Source organism: Danio rerio, chromosome 19, assembly GCF_052040795.2.
Source record: "Danio rerio strain M-AB ecotype USA chromosome 19, GRCz13ab, whole genome shotgun sequence".
NCBI lineage: Eukaryota > Metazoa > Chordata > Actinopteri > Cypriniformes > Danionidae > Danio > Danio rerio.
Genome location: NC_141039.2, coordinates 34048423 through 34072245, shown reverse-complemented (window position 1 = coordinate 34072245; position 23823 = coordinate 34048423). Strand labels below are relative to the sequence as shown.

Sequence of the window (23823 nt, the reverse complement as noted above, 5' to 3'; positions counted from 1 at the left end):
TACATACAATTCAGCATAATTAAAAAATAATCAAATATCAGCCAAATGATAAATATCTTGCTACAAACCTTTAAACCTTTGTTTTCGACATCAAACCCTTGACATACCAAACTCAACTTGAGAGAAAAGTAAACATTAGGGTGCCATCTAGTGTTCTGTAGCAGAAATACACCTTAAATACATCTCTAAAGAATGGCAGCTAGACAAATACAGTAATGTGATGTGCTTTATTAGGCATTGGACACACAACAGAACAAAAGGTCAGTAAAGCATTTCTAGTTTTTCAGGATGCTAATAATGAATGAACATAACAGCAGATTCAACCACTGCAACTGAAAACCAACTCAAAAGCCCAGAAGAGGCATTTAATCAAAAGATGATGCGAGAAAACATACAACACTTGAGCTACAATGACAAAATATCAAGCAGGCAGAAAAAAAAACATGTTTTGTTTTTGGTCCCACTGGAGATGCACACCCTCCATCTAATAAGCTACAACATAAAACACACAGAAAACATTGTTTTAAACACATTCAATTTTCTTTATATTAGTTTTACTTATTTTATATACCCCTAACTATTCTTTATAAATGTCTCTAATCATATTTCTTGCAACAGCTTTGCAGCAGGCATAAAACATGTTTATCAAAGTCAAAATAAACGCTGAGCATGAAATATTAATACATGAGCACTTGCAGAAGCCCCTGTGCCCTTTTATTATCAGTTTAGCAACCATTACTGTATCATAAATGTTTATCTACAGTTAATAAACTCTAGTATCAATAAAAATATAATTTCATTTAACATACAGCATCGACTATGCATTTAAAGTATTCAAAGACAGCACAACAGCAGAAGTGGATTCATGTGCTACACAGACAATACTAGAATTAGAATTAAACAGTAGTTGCGCTGGATCTAAAGCTAATGATTTGACATGTACACTTGCTTTTTGGCAGCATATAGTTGAAAATGTTTAGTAGACTATATTGTGAATCCCCGTTAAATTATATATCCTGTAATACAAACTAGAGACGTGGCTAAATCTCTTCAAAAAGCATCTGAAATGCTCTTAAAGTGAGATTAAACCTTCCCAGCTTTAGCAACACAAGACACTGGGATCTCAGTAGTGTGGCTGGCCAAATACCACTACAAAAATATGAGTAATATAGTCACAAAGCATGTTGTATGCTCATTTTATGACACAAAACTTTCAAGAATAGTATAGAAAATAATATAATAGTGTAACATCACTACAGTTTGATCTGGTTTTTGTATTAAAGCAATTGATGCTAACAATACATGTATTATACACTGTATAAATATCTGTGAATTAACAGTTTTCCATATTTTTGGATTCAGGTTTTTTTTTTTTCACTGTTAAAAAAAAATACTTGCATACACAGTTTGACGTGGTTATGCATTCACAATGGTATGAACTGTTATAGAGTGGTCAAATATATATATATGTAATTATTATTTTAATTATTAACATTAATATGTAAAATATATATCACAGTAAACTATTTCTCCATATTTAATGATATATATAATGAATATAGTTTTGATATCTGATACAGCAGCATAAGATCACACCGGGTGCCGCTTCTCAAAACTCACCAAAATTGGACAATAGAAGATTGTAATTATTACTAATTTATGCTTTGTAATTGCATTGTGGGAGCTTGATATGTCCTGCAGCAACTTTTGATGTTGCAAAGCTTAAAAAATTGACTTTTATTGACAGTTTTAATAGTTTAATATGATATATTGTCTGTTGGTTTGTCGTATAATAGTACTACGATACAAAAATATGGTAGAAACTGTCAGTACTTTTTGTGTCATTAGACTTAAATCTCTATATTTTATTTGTTGTACAATTTGTTTCAAACCACTAAAACTATAATAGTCACTTTGTTAAACTGCACAGTTCAATTTTCATCATTAAAAGTCAATAGAGTATCCATAATGCAAATCATAACCATAACCATTTACAATGTTTTGCAATACTGTAGTTATTTTATACATTAATGCAATGGACTAATCCTCTTAAGGGTATGTAATAATCTTTTATTTAAAGGAAACATTAATTTTGTTGCTAGACACACAAATTTATTGACGAACCATCGCAGTATGATAAATAAATATAACTTTTTTTATATGAAAGTGAAAGCTCCTCAAAATTCATTTAATTTAAAAACTTTAGTAATAGTTATAGTGAAAAAAAAGTCATATTTTTGTAGCTTCAATGATAAATTAGAAAATGTTAGAAATGTTTTGGGCAATTATTATATATTATAACAATAATATATAAAAATATATTTCATTCATTTAAATTCTCAAATTATGTTCTTTAAATATATATTATTCAAATCAATCAAATAAATAAATAAATTCGTGAATAGCATTTTTCCTCATTCAAATTTTCCCGTTTTTAAACATATTACATTTTTTTTATTAAATAAACAGAGAAAAAAAAACTGAATCATGAAATACGGAACCTGTTAATTAACAGATATTTTTATAGCGTACTTATATTTTAAACTACATACTTTTTTGGCATTTGTATTAAAAATATGAAAATACCTACAGTATATACACACTTACAAAACAAAAATCTGGTTAATTTAATTAGCATTTTTAATTAGTTGGATGTCATACAGAAAATGTACACAGATAGCTCTAATTGAGTTATATATATATATTATATGATGAATTCTGAATACATTCTTAAAAAAATTAACAAACAGACATTTAAAGTCTTTTTATTTTGGCTAATTCAATGGCACTGAAGTTATGGATGAAAACGGAACTAGTAACATGCTCTTACAGTAATGACATTTTGACGTGTCTGTTCCAGTGTAGGACTACCCCGTCCCATCTGGAGATCACTGAGACTCCAGTTATACAGAAGCAAACTCACTGTGACTATGCTGAAGTACCAAAAGAAAAGTGGAAAAAGAGAAGAGTTTGAGGGCTGATTCTCAGTGCGGTTGCTGATCTGGTGAAAACGTGTCGTCTGGTTGTTTAATCATGGGCTCTCCATCAGGTGTGGAGTCTGAAACCTCTTCAATATCGCTTGTCGATGGTTTGGGGCTCATCTTAGTCTGTAAACCAGCAATGAGGCTTGGGGTTTTTAACATGTTTAGATCACACACACAGTGTTGATATTATGCTTGTGGGTTTACCTTTAAGGTTTCCACTTTCTCCTCAAATGACTTGAAGGAGGGTGTGTTCCTGAAAAAAATGATGATGTAAAATTCACTAAACACTTCATGTGTCACACTCACAGGTTGTCAGAATAATGTTTTGCTAAGCTTGATAATGTTTAGTGGCAAAAATCAAATTTTCAACCTAGATGGCAAACGTCAAATGAAAAAAGTATTACACATTGAAAATTTTGTTGATAGAAACACTTATTTATTGAAAAAACTTTGCAGAATGATAAATAAAAATGTTCCATATGTTAAGGATTTTAAAAGTTAACTTAATTTCATTTTAACTTAATTAACTTGTTAAGAGTAATATTTTAGTTTTTTGTTAGTGTATTAGAAATAATTGTTTATTTTTTAGCAATTATTAATTATAACAGTGAAACAATTAATTTAATTGCTTTTAAATTCTATTCATCCGAATTTTTCATTTCACTTGTCATTAATTATCAGATTATGTTCTTTAAAAATTATAGTATTCAATCACATTGAAAAAGATTATTTGTTGGATTTACACATTTTTTTAAGGTGAGTGGTTGCAAACAATTTATATGGGTTGAATCCAAACAAACAGTTTCAGTGCAATCAAATAAATACATATATTTTCCTCATTTAAATTTTGAAGCTTTCAAAAAATGTCTTTTCATGATTTAAATACAAGCGGTAAATGCAGTAATAAGATGACATGATTAAAAACACAGCATCATTAAAAACGGGATTTTGTTTTCTTCTTCACAAACACTAAGGTTGTTAATAGGATAATAGGATTTTAGTTAAAAAATACAACATGGCAAATAGAATAACGTTTCATCAGTTGATCTTAATGTCTTTACTACCACAAACAAACCATAAACAATGCACTACACTATTTATTAATCCCTGTTAGAATGGGTTATTATTAGGCCCACACGGAATCTGCACACGCTGAATTCCGCAGATTTTTAGCCCATCATTGATTCTATTTATTTACATGTGTAAATGTATGTGAATTTATATTAATTCAGTTTTTAAATTAATTTCAGTAATATTATTGGCTAGTATGAAAATATTTATGATTTATTTACAATATAGTTTGTAAGTAATATTTTCTGTCTTTTAGTAGATATATTATATGAGAGACTTGCTTTGTGTACCAAATAAAGAGGATCTAATTGGATTTGCATTGTAAACATTAAATAAAAGTTTAAAAGGTATTACTTTTTACTTCATATATTAAGGTTTTAGTTATGATACTCCCAAATTCAATTCCACATAAATCCGCAGATTTCTAACAAAATTATGCACAGAAATAGCAAAAAAAAAATAACCGCAGACTACGTCTGGCCCTAGTTATTATTCATTATTAGTTCTTGTTAACTCACAGCACATAAACTAATGCTAACAAGCATGACTTTAATTTTAATAGCGCATTAACTATGATTACTGAATGCTGTACGGGTATTTTTCATTCTTATTTCATATTTGCAAACACATGAACTAACACTTGGGGCACGGTGGCTCAGCGGTTAGCACTGTCACCTCACAGCAAGAGTTAGCGTGGGTTTCCTCCGGGGGCTAAGGTTTTCCCCACAGTCTGAAGACATGTGGTAAAGGAGGATTGTATGAGCTAAAATTGGCCAAAGTGAATGAGAGAGTGTATGGGTCTTTCCCAGTACTGGGCTGTAAGGGCGACTGCTGTGTAAAACATATGCTTGAATAGTTGGCGGTTCATACCTCTGTTGTGACCCCTGATAAATAAGGGACTAAGCTGAAGGAAAATGAATGAATGAATAAACTAACAAAGAAACCTTACTGTAAAGTGTGACCAATGAGATCCACATGGGCTCAAACATGGGTTTGGAACACCAAAATCGTTTATATAAAGTAAGTGCATTATCAGACTACTGTCTACGTTTGTCATACATTTATTCAAAAAACATAAACAGAATTAGAACTGAGAAACAAAACTAACATCGTAAATCCAACACAAACACTGTAAAAAAAAAAAAAAAGCTTGGTTCCATACACTTCCTTCATGTCCCAACACAAATCAATAAAGTTAACTTAATCATTTTCACAAATTTAAGTAGATCGAAAATAAAACAATTAAGTTGTCTAATAAAAAAAACTGTGTTGGTTCAACTTAAAATAAATAAGTAGTTTAAACAAGCAGCAAAGGTAATATTTTGAGTAAAACTATTACAAATAATGAAAGCCATTATACACCATCTGACCAATCAGAATGCAGCTTTTTTTTGTGCATCGGTATCTTACCTCATGACCGGCATGCTAGCCGAGTGCTGTATAGAGCGTATACTATCCGTCAGCATTAAAGAAGAGCAGAAAGGTGTTAGCCGAAGCCGTGAGTAACAGACAAATTTACAAGAGGAGAAATAAAGCCATGCACCTATACACATAAAACACCTCAGCCCTTCATGCTGTGTGAAATGGAGGAAAGAGTCTGAGGCTTTACTAACTCGAGGGGTTTAAGAGTTTATTACCAGTATCACTGAAACGGATTCACACCACAGCTGGGGACGCCCAGTTTGGATGAGCATTAGGGTGTGAGAGAATTAGCAAGGAATGAACAGGGTTTAAACATGTCTGCATAGGCGTTCAGCAGAGTGACAGCCAGAACACTGAAAGATTTGTGCGGGATATGAGTAACACACACACTGGAGAGAATGTTGAAAAACATTGAGAGAAGCTGAAGCAAAAAAATCAAATTAACTTTGCATGAGAGTGATAGGAAATTGTCAGATTTTGGGGCTGACTTGAAGGGATAGTTACCTTAAAGCACATTTACTCCCTATTAAATCACCCTCAAGTGGTCATGAATGGTAATGACGGTTATAAAAGCAAAAACATACACTACGGAAGTCAACGGGCACAGGTTTTCAGCTTTCTGAAGAAAGTGAAGGGGGAATAAATGATGACAGAGTTTTTGTTTTTGGGTAAACAAATCCTTTTATAATTGATTCAGTTTCATAATGCTGAGTTCAGACAGCACAATATATCAACCCGATTTAAAATTTCCATGTTTTACCTTTGAGATTAGTTACCTAAATTTAAAATTGTCCACATGGATTACATAAATGTTGAGGTTTTCGTTTGCCAAAAATATCATGTTTGATTTGTCAGGGTTATTCCACCAACACTGATTTCTTAATAGCTTCAAAATATGGCACAGTTACATTATTACAACATTATTATTATTATAAAACATACTATTGTTTTACATTTGGACATTTTACTTTAACAATGTCATCAGTTGCATACAGATGAAAACTAAATAAACTTTATTACCTAATTACATTACAATTACATACCTATAAATCATAAAAAGAAAAATTAGCAAAGCACTACATCTCAATAAATAAATATATATATATATAAATATATATATATATATATATATATATATATATATATATATTTTTTTTTTTTTTTAACTCAAATGCCCAATTACAGACTTAAAGTCCTTAAAATATGTTTTAATGATTGAATGTTATGCTTGATTAATTTCTGGATCTGAAAAGTTGAATACTCCAGGGGCCTGTTTCAGAAAGGAGGTTAACTGAAAACTCAGAGTATTTTAACCCTGAAATGAGAGAAACTCTGGGTTTTCCGTTTCAAAATGGCAGGTTTGTTAAACTCGAGAAAGCAGGGTAAGTCAAGCCTGTTTCTGAAAGAGAGGTAACTTTAACTCAGAGTCAGTTACTGTGGTAACTTACTCTGTGAATCTAACCTGGTCAGAAGCAGGTTTTATTCTCTAAACTCAGAGTTTCTGTCTGTCTCCTCCCCTTTTTTTAAAGATGAAGCGGTATTTCTCGCCTTAGCCTTACGTTTCCACCCACCTATTTTAATGCTCATTTTGGATACGTGCATAAAACGATTGATAGAAACGTCATGATGCACATAACTTTTTAAAATATGTATAAAAAACGTGCATAACTGAGTAGGATAAACTTTTATTCGATAGAAAATGTGCGCATAAACTACAATGGAAAACTTTTACTGAACAAATTACAGTATGTACATTAAAAAAAAGATCATGATCATATGATAATGAAAATGTGTGTAAATGGACAAACAGCAGGCTGAGCACACTGTAACATGTCTTAAATATTGTGTTAGTCATTCTAAAATGCCTTAACTGTTTCAGTATTAGTGTATATTATTAATTACCTCCGAACGTCTGGTGCGTGTCAAGAGTCTCCACGTCTCATGGCTTCAGACGCCCCCACGTGTTCATTGTGTTTCAGCATTGTCTTCTGACATCAAGGCGCAAGTACATTAATTAGGCTAAATAAAGAATTAATTGACGCAGCTTCTTCTACCACAGTAAATTCTGTTTTTACTGTTGATATTTGGTGCCAGTTTAATCAGGAAGTGACCATTTTTTTCTCTTTAACTCGTTGGATGGAATTTTATTCGCATCTTCTATGCAATATTCCAGTTTTGCACATAAATTTATGTAATATATTTGGATGGAAAATAGCTATTGCCTACATTTTTGTCACAGAAGAACTGTACTAGAATGGCTTATCCTTTTTTAATAAATAATTAAATTAAATTCACCTTCGACATGCACTGTAACTAGATTAATGGGATTATTATTCTTACTAAAAATTATTTTTAGTACTGCTTACCTTCTAAATGTTATATTAACCTCTATCACTTGATCAATAAAAAAGGCAGACACAAGTGCACTGTTAAATCATTTAAAACTAATAAATGTATAAAAAAGTTAAGAAAAAAAATATAAACGTCACAAATTACATTACTTATTTTATTATACTTAAATATTTAAATACTTAAAAAGTGAAATTAGGCATTAACTTGAGCAGCTGTTTTCCCGCGCTAACTGTCTCTTCTTCACTGATGGTTGCTTCTTTTCAAATATATACACTCATATTTGCTATAACTTAGCATGAGAACATCAAGTTCAGCTGGAGAAAGAAATGGTGATCTCTTTTATAAGATATTGCCATAGTCACTCGTAATGTCTGCGCTCCATTGATAATGCCTTTTTAAAGTCACGGTGTGCGCGCTTAACTCTGAGTTGGTCTACTCAAAGTTGATTGACCCAACTCAGATCAGCTGTTCTGAAACCGAAAACTCAGAGTTTTTAATCTCTCGGTAAATCAACTCAGAGTTCAAGTTTAAACTCTGAGTTGTTTGAACCTCCTTACTGAAACAGGCCCCTGGTCAACTGTGGATGTAAACAAGCAAATTCATAAACACTATTGATTGCTTCAGTTAATTTGCCTAAAAAAACTGCAAAAAAATTGTGTTTAGATAAACTAGAGGAGATAAACTAAAGTTTTTTATACAGATTCCTAAAATATTTGTGCTTTCTCTTATGGCAGGTGGTCTAATAAATTTATTAAATGGACATTTCACCTCAAACTAAATCTCTGTCATCATTTACTCACCTTTCCCTTGTCGCAAACCTGTTTGTGTTAAATATAAAATAAGTAAATTTAAAACATGTTAGAAACTTACATAGTATTAGTTTTTCCTACTATGCAAGTCAATGGTTACAGGTTTCTAAGGCTACGTTCACACTGCAAGGCTTAGTGCTCAAATCAGATTTTTTGTATAGCTGTTCACATTGTTGTTATAAATGTGGCCATTATCTGATTTGCAGTGTGAACTAAACTGAACCGCATGCGTATAAGTACAGTTACAGACAGCACAAAATGTCTAATTATTCACACAATGTGTTTACTGTGTAAAGAAAACACGCTCAGATTATACTTAAAATGATTATTGCCCTTTACACAGACAATTGTGGTGTTTCATGAACTGTAAAGAGTTTTTCTGCTACTACTAATGTATACTTCACATTTGAAACCTAAAATAAGTCACTTGTGATTGAAAACACTGATCATTTGTGATTTATGACTACCACGGTGTGCATCTTTCTGACCACTGGTGTAGTGAACTTTTCAAGGGTTAATGAGCAGCTGCAGACTGAACTGTGAATGTTGGATTATCTCCGTTTGCAGAGTTATTTCATTTTAGACGATTCATAGACTATGTTTGCAGCACAGAATGATGACGCATGTCGCTCAAAGATTATGTAAAAGTCAGATGAAATCCAACACAACTTTTCACACTGCGGTCGGATTGCAAAACATCAGATCTGTGTCTGATTTAATACTAAATATGAAAGTGGCACGAATCTGAACTAAAAAGATCAGATTCCATGCGGTTTGGGCTGTTCATAATGTCATTACCTGTGTCACATGTGGACAAAAAAATCTGAATCAGGCCACGTTTGGCTGCAGTGTGAACATGGCCTAAGATTTTTTCAAATGATCTTTTGTATTCAACAACAAAAAAAGAAACTCATAAAAGTAAGGAACCACTTAAGGGCGAGTAAATGAGGCGTACATTTTCACTATTGGGTGAACTATCATTTCAAGCACTGCATATTCTATCAAATATGGGCTTATAAAAAAGAAAAGAAAAATTCAAATATTTTCTTTTGTGTTCAGCAGAAGAAAAACCCATTCAAATGATCATTTTAAATTTTGGGTGAACTATTCTTGTAACAAGAACCCTAAAAAGTTGCAAGAATCCATTCAATTGCGCATTATAGAGAGAGTTCACTAAAACAAAAAAAAGTTTAAATTTACTCACTATTTACTCACCCTCAAGTGGTTTTATTTATTCAGTTAAACACAGAAGATAATTTGATAAAAGCTGAAAACCAGTGACCCCTGGCATCCACAGTGGGGAAAAAGATGGAAGTCAATGATTACCCGTTTCCAGATTTTTTCATTTGTGTGCAACAAAAGAAAGAAACTCAAACAGGCTCGCAACAAGTGAAAGGTGACTAAAAGATGAATTTTAGGTGAACTCTCCCTTTAAAGCAAAGGCTCAAGAAGAAAAGGTCTGCATGCACACTATGGGGCTGAAATGGGAGACTAGACTACCTCTAAGTGCATGCCTTGCTATAAAACCATTCATCACACTACTGACAAGTGTAGCAGCCAAAATAACCAGCTTTTGTTTGAAGCCACTGTAAACAGTCTTACCCAAAAGAATTGGAAAATGACTGTAATCTGTAAATGGCAGAGGTGTCATTAGCAAAAACAGTTAACAACGTTGCCAGCGTTGCAGCAAGAGTGTCGTAAGATGGTGAAATTGAGCGCATGTCAGTTGCTTTGACTTGTGTGTGTGTGTGTGTGTGTGTGTGTGTGTGTGTGTGTGTGTGTGTGTGTGTGTCTGTGTCTATGTTTAATGGTTTTGCTCTACCTCAATTCTGACAATTCTACTGTGGGGGTGTAAAATTGAGTCCTTTGCCATTTTGCCCAGTAGTGATATGGTGAAGGCACATGTCTAAGTGGTGATCACAATGGCTACATTCACACAGTCTGTTTTAGGAGTAGTTGAATGCATTTACTAAGGCATGTGACTCCAATTATCTTACAGGAAACAGAGTGCACTGAATACTGTTTACATAATCAAATAAACTATAAAAAAATGCATAAATTAAAAAAAAAAAACAAAGAAAGTTCTATAGATCTTTTAAACGTTCATTCCTGTAAAATATAAAATTTTCATAAAAAGATTGTGAAAGTTTTTTATATGAATCAATCTCTCATATATCAAGGATGCTTGAGCCTCAATATACCATATTCACCAGGTGCATTTATACTCAGATAATCCAGAATTTGGACATGACAGGATTCAACTCCGCAATTCGTCTATGGTGTATCATGGTGCCATAGTGTTTCCCTCTTCTGATTATTAGTGGTAAAATGTCAACCCATAAGCTTAGTTACAATTTGGCTTTTGTCATTTCTCCTGCATTCAACACGAATCTATAATAATGGTCAGTCGTTCTATGTTCAAGTCACCCAGTAAAACTCAACCCTGTCTCCAGAAAATGAGTCACAGCCATTATATGCTGCTGTGTGAATGAAACCAATGTGGTTGGAACAGAAATTATTAGTAGGTATAAGTGACTATTAATTTGTCTAAAGGGTACAATGAACAGCTAAACCAGGAGTGTCCAAACTTGGCCCTGGAGGGCCACTGTTGTGCAGAGTTTAGCCTCAGGACCAAGATTGGACACCAAGACGATAGGACTTCAATTGCAATCTCACCTCACATCCTCCAGCTTTCTGGTGATGGCTGTGCCTACGCTGGAAAATGCTGTTGTCGCCTTTTGACCTACTTGGGACAAGGTCTCTGAGGTCTTCTTATACCTGTCCAGTACAGATGTTTAGAAGAAATGTTACCAACAGTACATAACACTAATACACGAGATAACATAATTTTGACAGCTGGAGCTCTCTAGTAAGATCAAGCATGTTTACAACTGTTCTTTAATGTAATTCAGCCAAATGGCATGTGTAAATGCACAGCAGAAGCAATGACAGATGGAGCCGCTCCTCAGCAGCAGTATGAGAGGCAACGGGCGGCATGCAGATGCCCGAGGCGAGTGAGGGCACGTACGCAGTGGAGGTGGTGACATCATGCCAGCCCTTGCTCAGGTTCTGTTTGAGCTCGTTGAGTGGAGTGATGCCCAGCTTCCGCTTGATCTCCGCCACCTGCTTCTCCTTGGCCGCAAGCACCTGGGAAAGAGTCTGGATTTCTTCTTCCACCTGTAGGGAAGCAGGAAACAACAATTCACCTGATGTGGAAAATCAATTTTCCTGCCATTCCTTCACTCATTCTGGATTCATCCACAAGATATTGATTCAGCTACAAGATACAGCTTACTTTGACATACTGTAACATGAGTTCAGACAGTCATTTATTCATTTTCCTTCAGCTTAGTCTCTTGTTTATTAGGAGTCGCAACAGCGGAAGGAACCGCCAATTATTAACGCAGCAGATGCCTTTCCAGATGCAACCCAGTTCTAGAAAACACCCATACACACACACACTCACAAAAACACAAATTTTTCTATGGCCAATTTCATTACTTCATTGTCCTTTGGCTTAGTCCCTTATTAATCAGGGGTCACCACAGAGAAATGAAGCGCAAACTATTCCAACATATGTTTTATACACAGCGGATGCCCTTCCAGCTGCAACCCAGTACTAGGAAACACCCATACACTCACATTCACACAAACACTCATAAACTACAGCCAATATATTTAATCTAATTCACCTATAGCGCATGTCCTTGGACTGTGGGGGAAAGTGGAGCACACGGCGCAACATGCAAACTGGCCCAGCCGGGACTCAAACCAGCGACCTTATTGCTGTGAGGTGACATTGCTAACCACAAAGCCACCGAGCTGCCTTTACAAAATTTAAATCATTATTGAGGCTGGAATCTGAAATATTACAGCACTGAAAGATGTTGACCTTTTGAAGTTCGCTGTGGAGCTCTGCTTGCTCCTGCTCAGTTAGGACAGTGCAGGGTGAACATGGTGCTGCATCCACTGCTTCTTCACCTACTTCTTGGATGAAGTCTGGCCTTTGGGTCCCTGCAAAACAAATACATAAAATATGACATATTTTTAAGAGCAAAATGACAAAATGAACATTTTACCTGCAAAAAAACAAGTTTGAACCTTATAATATAGGGCTAAAGCAAGGTGAGAGGACTTTATGGACTTTGTCATTCTGAAAATAAATTTGTAACTATGAGCAAAAACAAAAGTCACAACAAGATATGATATCAACTGTAAGGTAAATATGTTGCTATAAACTAGACAAAGGCCGGTATAAGATTCTTATGGTATGATAACCTTGGATTAAAATATCATGGTTTCATGGTATTGTGATTACTGCTCCAAAATAAGTTCTTTTTTAATATACCCCCTTCATTTTCATTGAACACAATATATTTTATTTTAAGAAACATTTTAAATATTTTGAAACAGTATCTTTTGATGTAGAGGTTAAATTTCTGATGGATATAATGTTGCTGTAAAAAAGAAAATAAAACAATTGTTGGAAAGCATGTTTTAAAAATACCTTAGGAGCGGTATAACAGAAAAAAAAAATTGACGGTTTTAAAACCTTGACTTTTCCAAACCGCGATAAACCTTGAAACCGGTTATCATCCTATGCATACTGTAAACCACACTGTGAGACATAAATGCTCAAGTATTAGGAAAAAAGTCACAAAAGTCATACTTTGCGATAAAACTTGACCATTACAGGAAACAGTCACGGTGTCAAATATTTAAAATTATGAGAAAAATTTAATTAGTGAGTTATTTGAATTAAATGTCAAATTAAATGCCAATTATGAGAGAACAAACTCATGTCAAGACACTTCGAATTATGTGAAAACAACAAGAAACCCACAGTGTAAAAAATATGTTGAGAATAATTTTAAAAAACTGTTTAAAAAAATTGACATTTGACACTTGGAGGTGGGGGGGGGGGGGGGGGGATAATGGAAATAACCACTCTATTTATACATAAATAAAGCTAATAACACACTATGAGAAGCAGAATTTACTTTTATTTATTTATTTTTATTTATTTAAATATTTACAGTATTTATTAATCTTAGATGAAATTATTTAGTAAAAACTGAGTTGAAATTACTATCTTTTTACATTTGTTCAATAGTTTGTCTATTATAATGATCTTGCTTATGTCAGAAATTTTAAAAAACAAATTTCATTTATCCTTGGTTATATATATATTTCATTGGGTTAGGACTAGTTGGAATCCATATAGAAAATCAACTGTCATTCTAAACGTTTGTACTGTTTGTACTAAGAAAACTGTGGTTCTGATTCAGAGATTGCTAGAGTCAGACATCAGGCCAGGGGGTGAAGGAAGAACATAAAGGAAGATGAGAAGGGCAGAGAGAAGTCGTGTGTCAAAGAGCTTTAAAACTTTATAAGGTGCTTGTCACATGATGGACGCCACTCAAGGGCTTCCCACAAGTCTGGAAGATGTACTTTGATGTCTTCACTGAAATGCCATGCAGTGAAAATATATAAATAATAAAGCTCCCGGATGACACCACTCAGTGCGATAACTAAGAGAAAAGGCAAAAAATTCTGAACTGTCCGTCAAACTGGCAAAAGTATGACAATCATGTACAGCTCTGTACAGTATACTGCACTGCAACATACAGTACTCTTCTTTTAACGGTCCCGTGAAGTACTTTGAAATGTGCATTTTTATTCAATGTTTGACAATCTCAACTGAAATAGAGAAAAAATAGAGAGGGTGGTACAGAGTAGGGCTGCTTGATTATGGGAAAAATCATAATCACGATTATTTTGGTCATAATTGCAATCACGATTATTCAAAACGATTATCAGTTGAAGTCAAAATTATTCACCCTTTTGTGAAATTTTTTTATATATAAATATTTCCCAAATGATGTTTAACAAACAAATTGTTCACAGTATTTCCTATAATATTAGGCTAATTTGTTTTATTTCAGCTAGAATAAAAGCAGGTTTAAATATTTTGAAACCTATTTTAATAGCTCAATATTATGAGCCCCTTTAAGCAATATATATTTTGATTGTCTGCAAAAGAACATTGTATAACTACTTTTATAAAATGACTTGCCTAATTACACTAATTAAGCCTATGAATGTCACTTTAAGCTGAATACTAGTATCTTGAAAAATACCTAGTAAAATATAATGTATTGTCATCATAGCGAAGATAAAAAAAAAATCAGTTATTAGAAATGAGTTATTAAACTGTCAGGTTTAAACTGTGCTTTAAGCATCTTCCCCGTAAGAAAAAATACTTCAGCTACATAAGTCCTTCAGTCAAGAGCAGTGAGGGATTTTCTCCTTTTGTTTTATGATTAATGATAAAAACAGGTGGCAGCAGGGATTTTGTGGGCTGTCACTTTAAGAATAGTGTGGCTCTGATATGGTTTCTCTTTCACATGTCTTTTGATTCTGAACGTGTTTGCTCATTACACAAATGAGGGTTAATATAGTCACTAAACATTGCGCTTTGACACAAATGTGCATGTATTTGACCATTAAAGTGCTTACATTAAGATGGCGTTAGATGTGTGTGCTCTGCCCGTCTCCAAACCTGTCCGAGGCTAAGTGCGGCTTGCACACACAAACACACATGTGCTCTTTCACGCTTTTAAAAATATGAATGATTCTAATGCAGAGCCTACATCAACAAATGATGCGCATCCTCTGCTGCAGACGTTACATTACAGTACATGCTTTGTCATTTTCACGTGAAACTGACCTTTGCAGAGCAAAAAATGTGGCAAAAACTTGAAAGGGGGCAGTATATGATGGATCAATCGTTTATCTCGATTAATAATTGTTCATAATCGTTAGCAGCCAAAATCGAAATTGGACTTTCGATTAATTGCACAACCCTAGGACAGAGTAGCCCCTCCCTTTTTTTAAAAAGTAGCCAATAGCATTTTGTTTTTAATCACAGTTGTCAGTGAGAGTGGCTGAACTTAAACGCATCAAAGGAAAAGCAAATGAGGGTAGGGTCTTAAATGGGGTGGGGCAAGTCAGACACTAGAGAGAATTTGCTTGTTCAAGCTTAGATGAGAAACTGTATAAGATGTATAAGTATAAGGTGATGTGAAAAAACCATTGATCCATTTAGACAGAAGTGAGAAACTGCAAGCTTCACATGTCTTTATTGGTTTTATATCTCCTAAAGGCGAATTATGTCAGTTTTGGACCACACCAACCTATATATGTTCTTAAAACAGACTGAAACTAACATCTACATTTTTGTCATTTTCACTTTTATGTGACTTTTAATGGGGTTAAATCTGGGTTTTAAGTATTAAAAAAACTGATAAACAATTCACTTTAAGTACTAATCCCATGGCTTTGACATGATCAGCCTTATTTGTCTTGGCAAAAAAAATGGACCTTGAAGGACTTAATAATATGCCTAGCTTTAATAAAGGTCTGTTCTGAGGCAGCTGGGAGCTTTAAAAGGTGTTTTGGATAAGAAGCTCATTGCATTTAAGGTTGCATCACATGAGAAGGGTGTGCAAGTCATTTGTAAGCAGTTTGTTTGGTATTTCTGGAAAAACTGGTAGGTTTGCCTCCCACTTTAACTCAACACTACAGCAATTAGGTACAAAAGTCAGGATCTTTTCTAGCTTATCTGACTAATTCTGTAGTGTTTGGACTGTTTTAAAGTCTTTGGCAAGACTTCTGCAACTTTAGGTTCACAGTGAGTAGAACTCGAAAAAAAAAAAACTAGTAAGCTTAAGCAATCTCTACTTTTTCCACATTTATGGTCACATCATGTCCTATTTTTGTTTCTTTTAATGCATCCCAAATTGCATACTGTACTTGCGCACCATTTTATACCATTTTGTAGTATAAATAGTACAATTAGTGCATTAACACTGACATATTTTTTTTATTCTTCTTCATATCTACTTTAAATACCCCGGATGATGAACTCATTTAACCGTTAAAAAGAATGTTGGACATTTCACACACTCATCGTCACAGCTTTGCTCACATAATGGAAGGGGCGGAGCAATGATGTCAGATTACTTTATTTATTTTGGATTGTGCAAGCTAAATTCCCTTACAAGAGTGATTATGCCACCTCCCGATGTTGAATGCATAGATAAAAAAACATTAGTGTTCCATTTGGGACGACACTAAATTCATATGCTATGCTGTTGAGTGTGTAAGTGCATAAAGTACAGAGTGCATAATGTACAGTGTGCCATTTAGGATGCAGTGTACGATCTGTTTTGCATTCAAACTAAGTAGACAGATGAATTTCTTTAGCAGTATGGATTGTTCACAATTCCAAAACGATGTTATTTGAATGAATTACTTCTTATTTTGACTAATCTGTCAATGAATTCAGTACAGATACAATTTGTCTCAATGAAAGGGTCAATTTTCCTAAATTAGACTCAATTTGACTATATTATGAATAAATTACTTTGACAATTTCAAATTTGATACAGCATATTCTGGCTAAACATCAAACACATTGATCATTAAACCGTATCTGATGATTGCAGTACTAGGCTATGAGTTACACACTGTAGTGAGCTGTCTGTCATTCAGAATAGGAAATAAATATTGACGGTGTCATCCAGTGCAACGGTCGATTTGAAACAGTTGAGTGGTTTTCAGGAAGCACATGACATCACTTGCAGAAATTATTATTAAAACTTAAAACATTCCAAGAAATGATGTACTGTAGAGAAATCAAATCACTGTGTAGTGTGGACATAAAAAGAAGGAATTCAACTCTCAACAATACCTAGCATTTCAGATTTGTTAAGACGTGCCTGATTTCATCATCAGTTTAACAGTCACATTTCCCATTTACAAATTAGTCGTTCATCGGTCCTCTGCTCCTCTCACGGTTTTCCAGATTCACACTAACAAGATTACGAACGGCTGCCATCTCACGAATCACCATATAAAGGAGAATTTCCAACGCTGATGTGCCATGACGGTTCACAGACTATAGATCAATGAGCTCTCTCTGTCTGTATAATGAGATTGAGGGCCCTGTGTAAACACACTTGTAATTTGTTAACCAAGCTCACTGCTTTTCCATTTTGTGATTAACATCTTAACTGCATTATAGCAACAGTGTTTGCCATAGAATAATTTAAAGATACAGATTTATTCTGTATGGTTTGACATCCATGTACATGACAGTCCAACTCCAATGAATGGGTTAAAGGGTTCAGCACTGTGGTTCTGCTTGTGGCCATGTTTTGGGGAATGCAATAATTATTATTTTAATAAAAGGGTTTTTGTAATATGAGGACATCCAGGAGTGTATATTTAATAGTGTGTGTTATTTATACGTTTAGATTACTTTTGCCATTATCTAACACTCGCATAAACTTATAGGTCAAGAAAATATGAACATTTGCTGTTAGGGGAATCACACCGAACGTGCATTTGCTTCACATAAACGCGAGGCACACCGTACTGCTTTTTGTTGACAAGTAAAAAAAAAAGTGTGGTACGCTTTTTTAAGTCGTAAGGCAACGACTGAATCAGTTGGGTTTTGTTTGAGAGTGCTGATGTTGATACATAATTGTATGGGTGTTGATAATATAATTTTAATAAGTAATAATATTTTGATATTCATGGTTTGTGAAGTCATACAGCTCTGAATAACACGAGTTTAGATATCCAAGTAAAATAAACCTAATTCATACATTTAATCCAGAGTTTTCTTTTCAAAAAATGTCCTGCCATTATCAGCTCGCAATGAATCTTGGGACGTTCGAGGTCGCAAAGGATCCACCGGTTTTGTCCTTCATTGGGAAACGCATTTTGAGGCTGCATTTGAAGGAGCCTTCTAATTCTTTTAAAGTGAGACAGTGTTCGTCGCGCCGCAATGACGCAGCGCCCTTTGAATGCATCCCATCCTTCAGAAATGAGAGACAGCTTCTGTTGTTTCAGCTCCAATATTATGTGATGTTCTATTGCAAAAACATCTTGATTGGCTTAAGTGTGCGTATATTAACAGTTTAAGTAAAATGTTTTTATGTGATGTATTTTATGTGATCCATAACCAATCTCAAAATGAATTTCTGTTTTTCATTATAATGCATTATAATTCTAAATTCCAGAGAATGATTTAGAAACAAATCATTTTAGTTTTTAAGAGTTTAGATTATTCTGAATATACATAATATCAGAATATATACAGCTGAATTATGAATGATTACCCCTCCTAAAGTATAAGCACTCTGTATTTTCCCCCAAGTTCTGTTTAAAGAAAAATGTTTTAATACATTTCTAAACATAATAGTTTTAATAACTAATTTCTAATAACCAATTTCTTTTATCTTTGCCATGATGTCAGTAAATATTTAACTATATATTTTTTCAAGAGATTAAAGCGCAATTTAAAGGTTTAACTAGGTTAATTAGGCAAGTTTATTTTTTATTTTATTTTATTTGTTTATTTGGCAGGGACAGTGTACATTAATTAGCATTTCTGCAAATGCACCAGAATTAGCCAGAGGGCTATTTTTCATCTGTTGTCCCTGAACAACCTAAAAAAAAACAATACAAAATTTATACAACTAATCAAACATAGTTAAAAAGTACTACATGATTATGAAGATGTTAATAAAAAATGAATATATACAAATTTAACTAAAACACCAACATTTGTAATAGAGATAAAAATAGTTGAAACGCATTTAAACAACGGATCATTAACATTTTTTAAAAACCATTTTAAGGTCAGTATCATCAGCCCTCTTAAGCTATTTTTTTTTTCGATTGAGGTAATTAGGCAAATCATTGTAAAACGACATTCTGTAGACAATCAAAAAAAATATCGCTTAAGAGGGCTGATGATACTGACCTTAAAAATGGTCTTTAAAAAATTAAAAACCACTTTTATTTAAGCTGAAATAAAACAAATAAGACTCTTTCCAGAAGAAAGAATATTATAGGAAATACTGTGACAAATCCCTTGCTCTGTTAAACATCATTTAGGAAATATAATAAAATAATTGTAATATTGTAAAAACAAATTTGGGTCTCATCTGGTCTGGAGAATTAAAGTGCTCTCTGCTAGCTTTACCTGCAATATTACAGTTCTAGCTTTACCTGCGTTACAAATGAAGAGTTTTTGTATAATTTTGTTAACAAAGTCCCCCATTATTTCAGTTTAAACGGTTCAGTTTTTACATAGGGAAAAACTTAATCTATATTTTACTTGACAGGACTGATGATGGTTTTGCATTTGAAGGGGATGTCAATGGCACATGAACATGGAAAATCAAACAGACAAACACACACACAAAATAAATCTGTTAAATCAAATATCCATAAATAACTCAAATATTAAAAAATGTGATTAGGTACAAATCAAAAAACAAATAGCTAACGTTCATTAAATGCTGGTGTTTCTGAGTCAATGTCCACTCTCCACCTGAGCAGCATCTGCTCCTGATGGCCACTTTTGTTCCAAACATCAGCACTTGACAGAAAGAGGGGTCTCCAATACATTCAATACCATTCTCTGCCTCTGTTACACTGTGACAAACACCAGTCCACACCTAAACACACAAACACACACCTACTCGGCACCTGAACAAACACGGTTACCTCTGAGCGGTGGTACCGGTGAGCCAGGGGGAGTGAAACTCTCTTTGGGTGAAAGGTAGAGGTAGCTGGTATTCACTCCCTGCTCAAAGTTGAACGGAGACTTGTAGTCCTCGACAGGCTCCTCCATGCTGCCCGCGAACAGGAAGCTCCCAGGACATTAAATGATTGCATGTGACTGCGTGCGTATGGATCACTGAGCTGATTGTCCTATGCTCTAGCCAGTGTTGAGGATTTGAGCGAGTGTTGCAGATCCTCACATGATGTCCGGCCTGAGACAACGACGGTAATATGTTAATAAGTTACCTCTCTGGAGTGTTCTATTTCTGTCACGAGCCAACACTCCTCCTTAACAGCCCTTACAGGGATTGTTGATGATCCTGTAAAAAAGTCAGATTTTCGCTATTCCTAATGACTAAAAAAAGCAATCATCTTCAGCTGTTCCTGTGTCAGGACTAGCTCATGCTCAGCCCCCTCCATCCATCTTAATATCCATGGGGAATGAAGATCCATTTGGTCACGTGACACTGGGGCAAGCCCACAAAAGGAAGCTGTAATCTGTGGTGTCCCAGATTACAGCGCTAATCCATTACAAAAGGGCTCGCAGTGCTTCAGATACACACCAGCTGCACAAACCATCACACACACAGGCTAAAATGGATTCAGGAAAGCGCAAGATATTCTGAAGTGGAGATACCTAAAGGCTGACATACAAGACGTTGCTAACATCAATGTAATATAATCCCATGCTCAACTGTATTACTGTGGAATGAGTGAAAGACAAAATAAGTTTACGCATCAGAAATATATTTTTTCTAGATCAAAAAATGATGACTGTCATGTATACACAGATCACACTTACTAAAATATCATTCAGCGTAACGATAGTTTATATAGCAAAACAAGTCAGTGTTTCCTCTAGGATTTTTTCCAGCTGTGGTGGCAGGCCTTTTACACAGATCTTCCAACAACCTATGAAGCTATTTCAATGACAAATGTCGTGAGTGCACAAAACTACTTGCACGCCCTCAAATATACGCTGCTCAGGCACAGATTTTCTTGTGCGCTCTGAAATAAACGCTTCTGAAGTGCGATTCAGTGCGTTTATTTGTATGTCTAAAAATATGTTCAATTTGCTAGGAATATTTATAAAGGTCTCCAATAGACCTACAGAACGGCAAAATTGTACAGTAGAAACGCCCACAAACTCCAGCAACATAAAGTTTATCTTTCGCTTTATAAATAAACTATAATTATGGAAATTGTGTTCATTATAACTGAGCTGCGTCGCGTTTGCTGGCCTCATGCATCGCATAGCCCAGTCAGCATGTAACCTTAAAGGGTTAAACACGTAACGCACAGCACTACGACTACAGAAAAGTTTGCTCTGTTATAATAATAATATAATCACTTGCCTTTTAATACATTTTAGTGAGATTATAACCTGCTATTAAAAAATATTAAAAACAGCAACAACTGAAGGTTTTGAATGTGAAGCTGTATTGTGGCTGTGGCGGGATGAATATGGTGCCCCGCCATGGAAGAATGATTATAGCAGAAACCATGCAAGTATAATTGTAAGAACAAGACAGAAAAAATGATGAATGCTAAATGATGATGGTTTGTCACACAGGTTGACATCTTGCTAAAAAGGAGGAGATTAAGCTATGATTCCGATCAATATAATCAATATAATTTACTAAGAGTGCCGCTTTAGCTACAGGGGCCTCATTTACTTAACTAGTGGTGCCTGGCAACTTCTATCTTTGAGCATTTAAATAAATAAACAAATAATTAAATAAATAAAAACAAGAAGCACATATTTAAATGTGGTTTCGTAACAAATTACCACACCATGCAATGGTGAAATAATCAAATATTTAGATGTAATAAACTCACTTTACAGTGGTGCCTTTGATGATGTCAGAGACTGTCAAATAGGGATGTAGGATTTGGAAAAAAATCTGACATTGCATCAGCATAAAATATAATAAATTACAAGCATATTTATAAAAAAAATATAAAAAATAAAAATGGTTTTTTGAGGACTATAACAGAAATTGAACAATCAAAATAACATCGTTCTCATCATTGTATAAATATATTTTTTTATATTTATCTTTAATAAATGATCCAATCCTGCAATGTGACTATTGCCAATATTTTTATACAATTTTAAAAGAAAATGTTGATTTAAAAATGTAATAATGGTGGAACCAGATGCAGATTTTACATGTTTTATCAGAAAGTAAACGATGTTTAATAAATTATTTGCAAAACCTAATGGCAAAGGCATGTTATTTTTTGGCTCATTTTTTGGGTTGATGCTTTGTTTTCCTTTTTTTGTTTTTTTCAGAGAAGTGAAAAGAATGGCCATCTGAGCAGCATCCAGACAAAATGTGCATCCTAATAAATCAGAAAAAAACACAAACACACTTTCAAGTTTTCAATTCCAATGTGAATAGGCAAATAGTGCCTCATTTCTATTCCCTATATGCACACAAGAGAAATAGCTTCGCAAACAAGAACAAAATTGTAGAACGGCACTTTGGCAACTGTTTGGATTGTGGGATTATTATAATTTGCTAATGTCCGTGATCCCAAATAAGTAACAGGTTTCTGAAGATCAGATTTATTTCTTTTTTCCTTTTTAATGTTTAGGACTGTTAATGTGAATAGGTAACTTTAAAAGATAAGTTTGGTCTTATAAACCAAGATCTATTTTTCTCATATTTTATGTACAGTTGCGGGACTATGAAAGAAATACAGGTTGATAATTGAAATCAGCTTGTTCAGAATTTCATTCAGACACAAGAAAATTATGACTATATTTCTTAATCATATAGAGCATTAAGTAATTCTAGAGGACTCTCAACATACTAAAAAATAAAATGGGAAAAAGAAGTAGGCATTATTTTGAATCAAGGCCAATGGGTTAAAATCTGTGCTGTCCCACATACCTCAACAAGATCAAGAATGTGGCATGAGTTTTGTTGGAAAAACTTGATTAGATTATACCAAGAATTAAATCATTACAATCGGGGACTCCTCATCCTTGTTGGAGGAACTGTGGGGTAGAAGAGGGACATATAATAGCAGTGCTCAAAAATTAATCGTTTTTGGGAAACGGTGCACTCCGCCATCAATTATATTTTTGATGTTCATATTCCTAGATCATTCGAAGTACTTTATCCATAATCCTATTCAACTTGAAAAGGAGGATATTTAAGATATTTTTGGCAATACGTAAAGAAATTAAAACCCAGAAATGGTACAAAGAAGACTTTTATTTATAACTATTATATATAATTAATTTCTTGATGAGGTTAATTTGATAGCTTTATATATGTACTGTATATAGATATACATATGTGGAATGGATGTATTTGTGTATATATGTATGTATGTGTATGTAAGTATGTATGTATGTATGTATGTAAGTATGTATGTATGTATGTATGTATGTGTTATTATTTTTTGATTGTTGGTTTGTTTGATTTGTTCCCACAGGTTATCTTTATAAATTTTTTAGAAAAAACTAAGTTAAAAAAATATGAAAGGATCAACCACTCATAACAAAAACAATGCAACATTTAATAAAA

General features: G+C 33.9%; 2 protein-coding genes across 11 annotated transcripts in view; one reads left to right on the top strand and one right to left on the bottom strand.

Moving 5' to 3' along the window:
- The window catches only part of hpca (hippocalcin), an 802490-nt gene extending 794550 nt beyond the window's left edge, over positions 1–7940 (top strand). Inside the window, exon 5 of the transcript XR_015515788.1 lies at positions 6744–7940. The gene's annotated coding sequence lies outside the window, so the exon portion shown is untranslated. The remainder of the gene's footprint in view (positions 1–6743) is intronic.
- tpd52 (tumor protein D52) overlaps positions 214–23823 on the bottom strand; it is a 38160-nt gene continuing 14550 nt past the window's right edge. The window contains exons 1-8 of one of the 10 annotated variants that reach the window (XM_087294596.1): positions 20225–22633; positions 12531–12652; positions 11667–11815; positions 11315–11416; positions 10241–10267; positions 5466–5507; positions 3189–3237; positions 214–3107 (exon numbers count right to left, since the gene is read on the bottom strand). In XM_087294596.1, coding sequence (XP_087150722.1) covers positions 2985–3107; positions 3189–3237; positions 5466–5507; positions 10241–10267; positions 11315–11416; positions 11667–11815; positions 12531–12652; positions 20225–20351 — 741 coding nt within the window. In that variant the 5' untranslated portion in view covers positions 20352–22633 and the 3' untranslated portion in view covers positions 214–2984. Of the gene's footprint in view, positions 3108–3188; positions 3238–5465; positions 5508–6642; positions 6748–8407; positions 10268–11314; positions 11417–11666; positions 11816–12530; positions 12653–20224; positions 22634–23823 lie in introns of those variants that run through there. The other 9 variants (XM_087294600.1, XM_087294598.1, XM_087294597.1 and 6 more) reach the window with 9 other exon arrangements.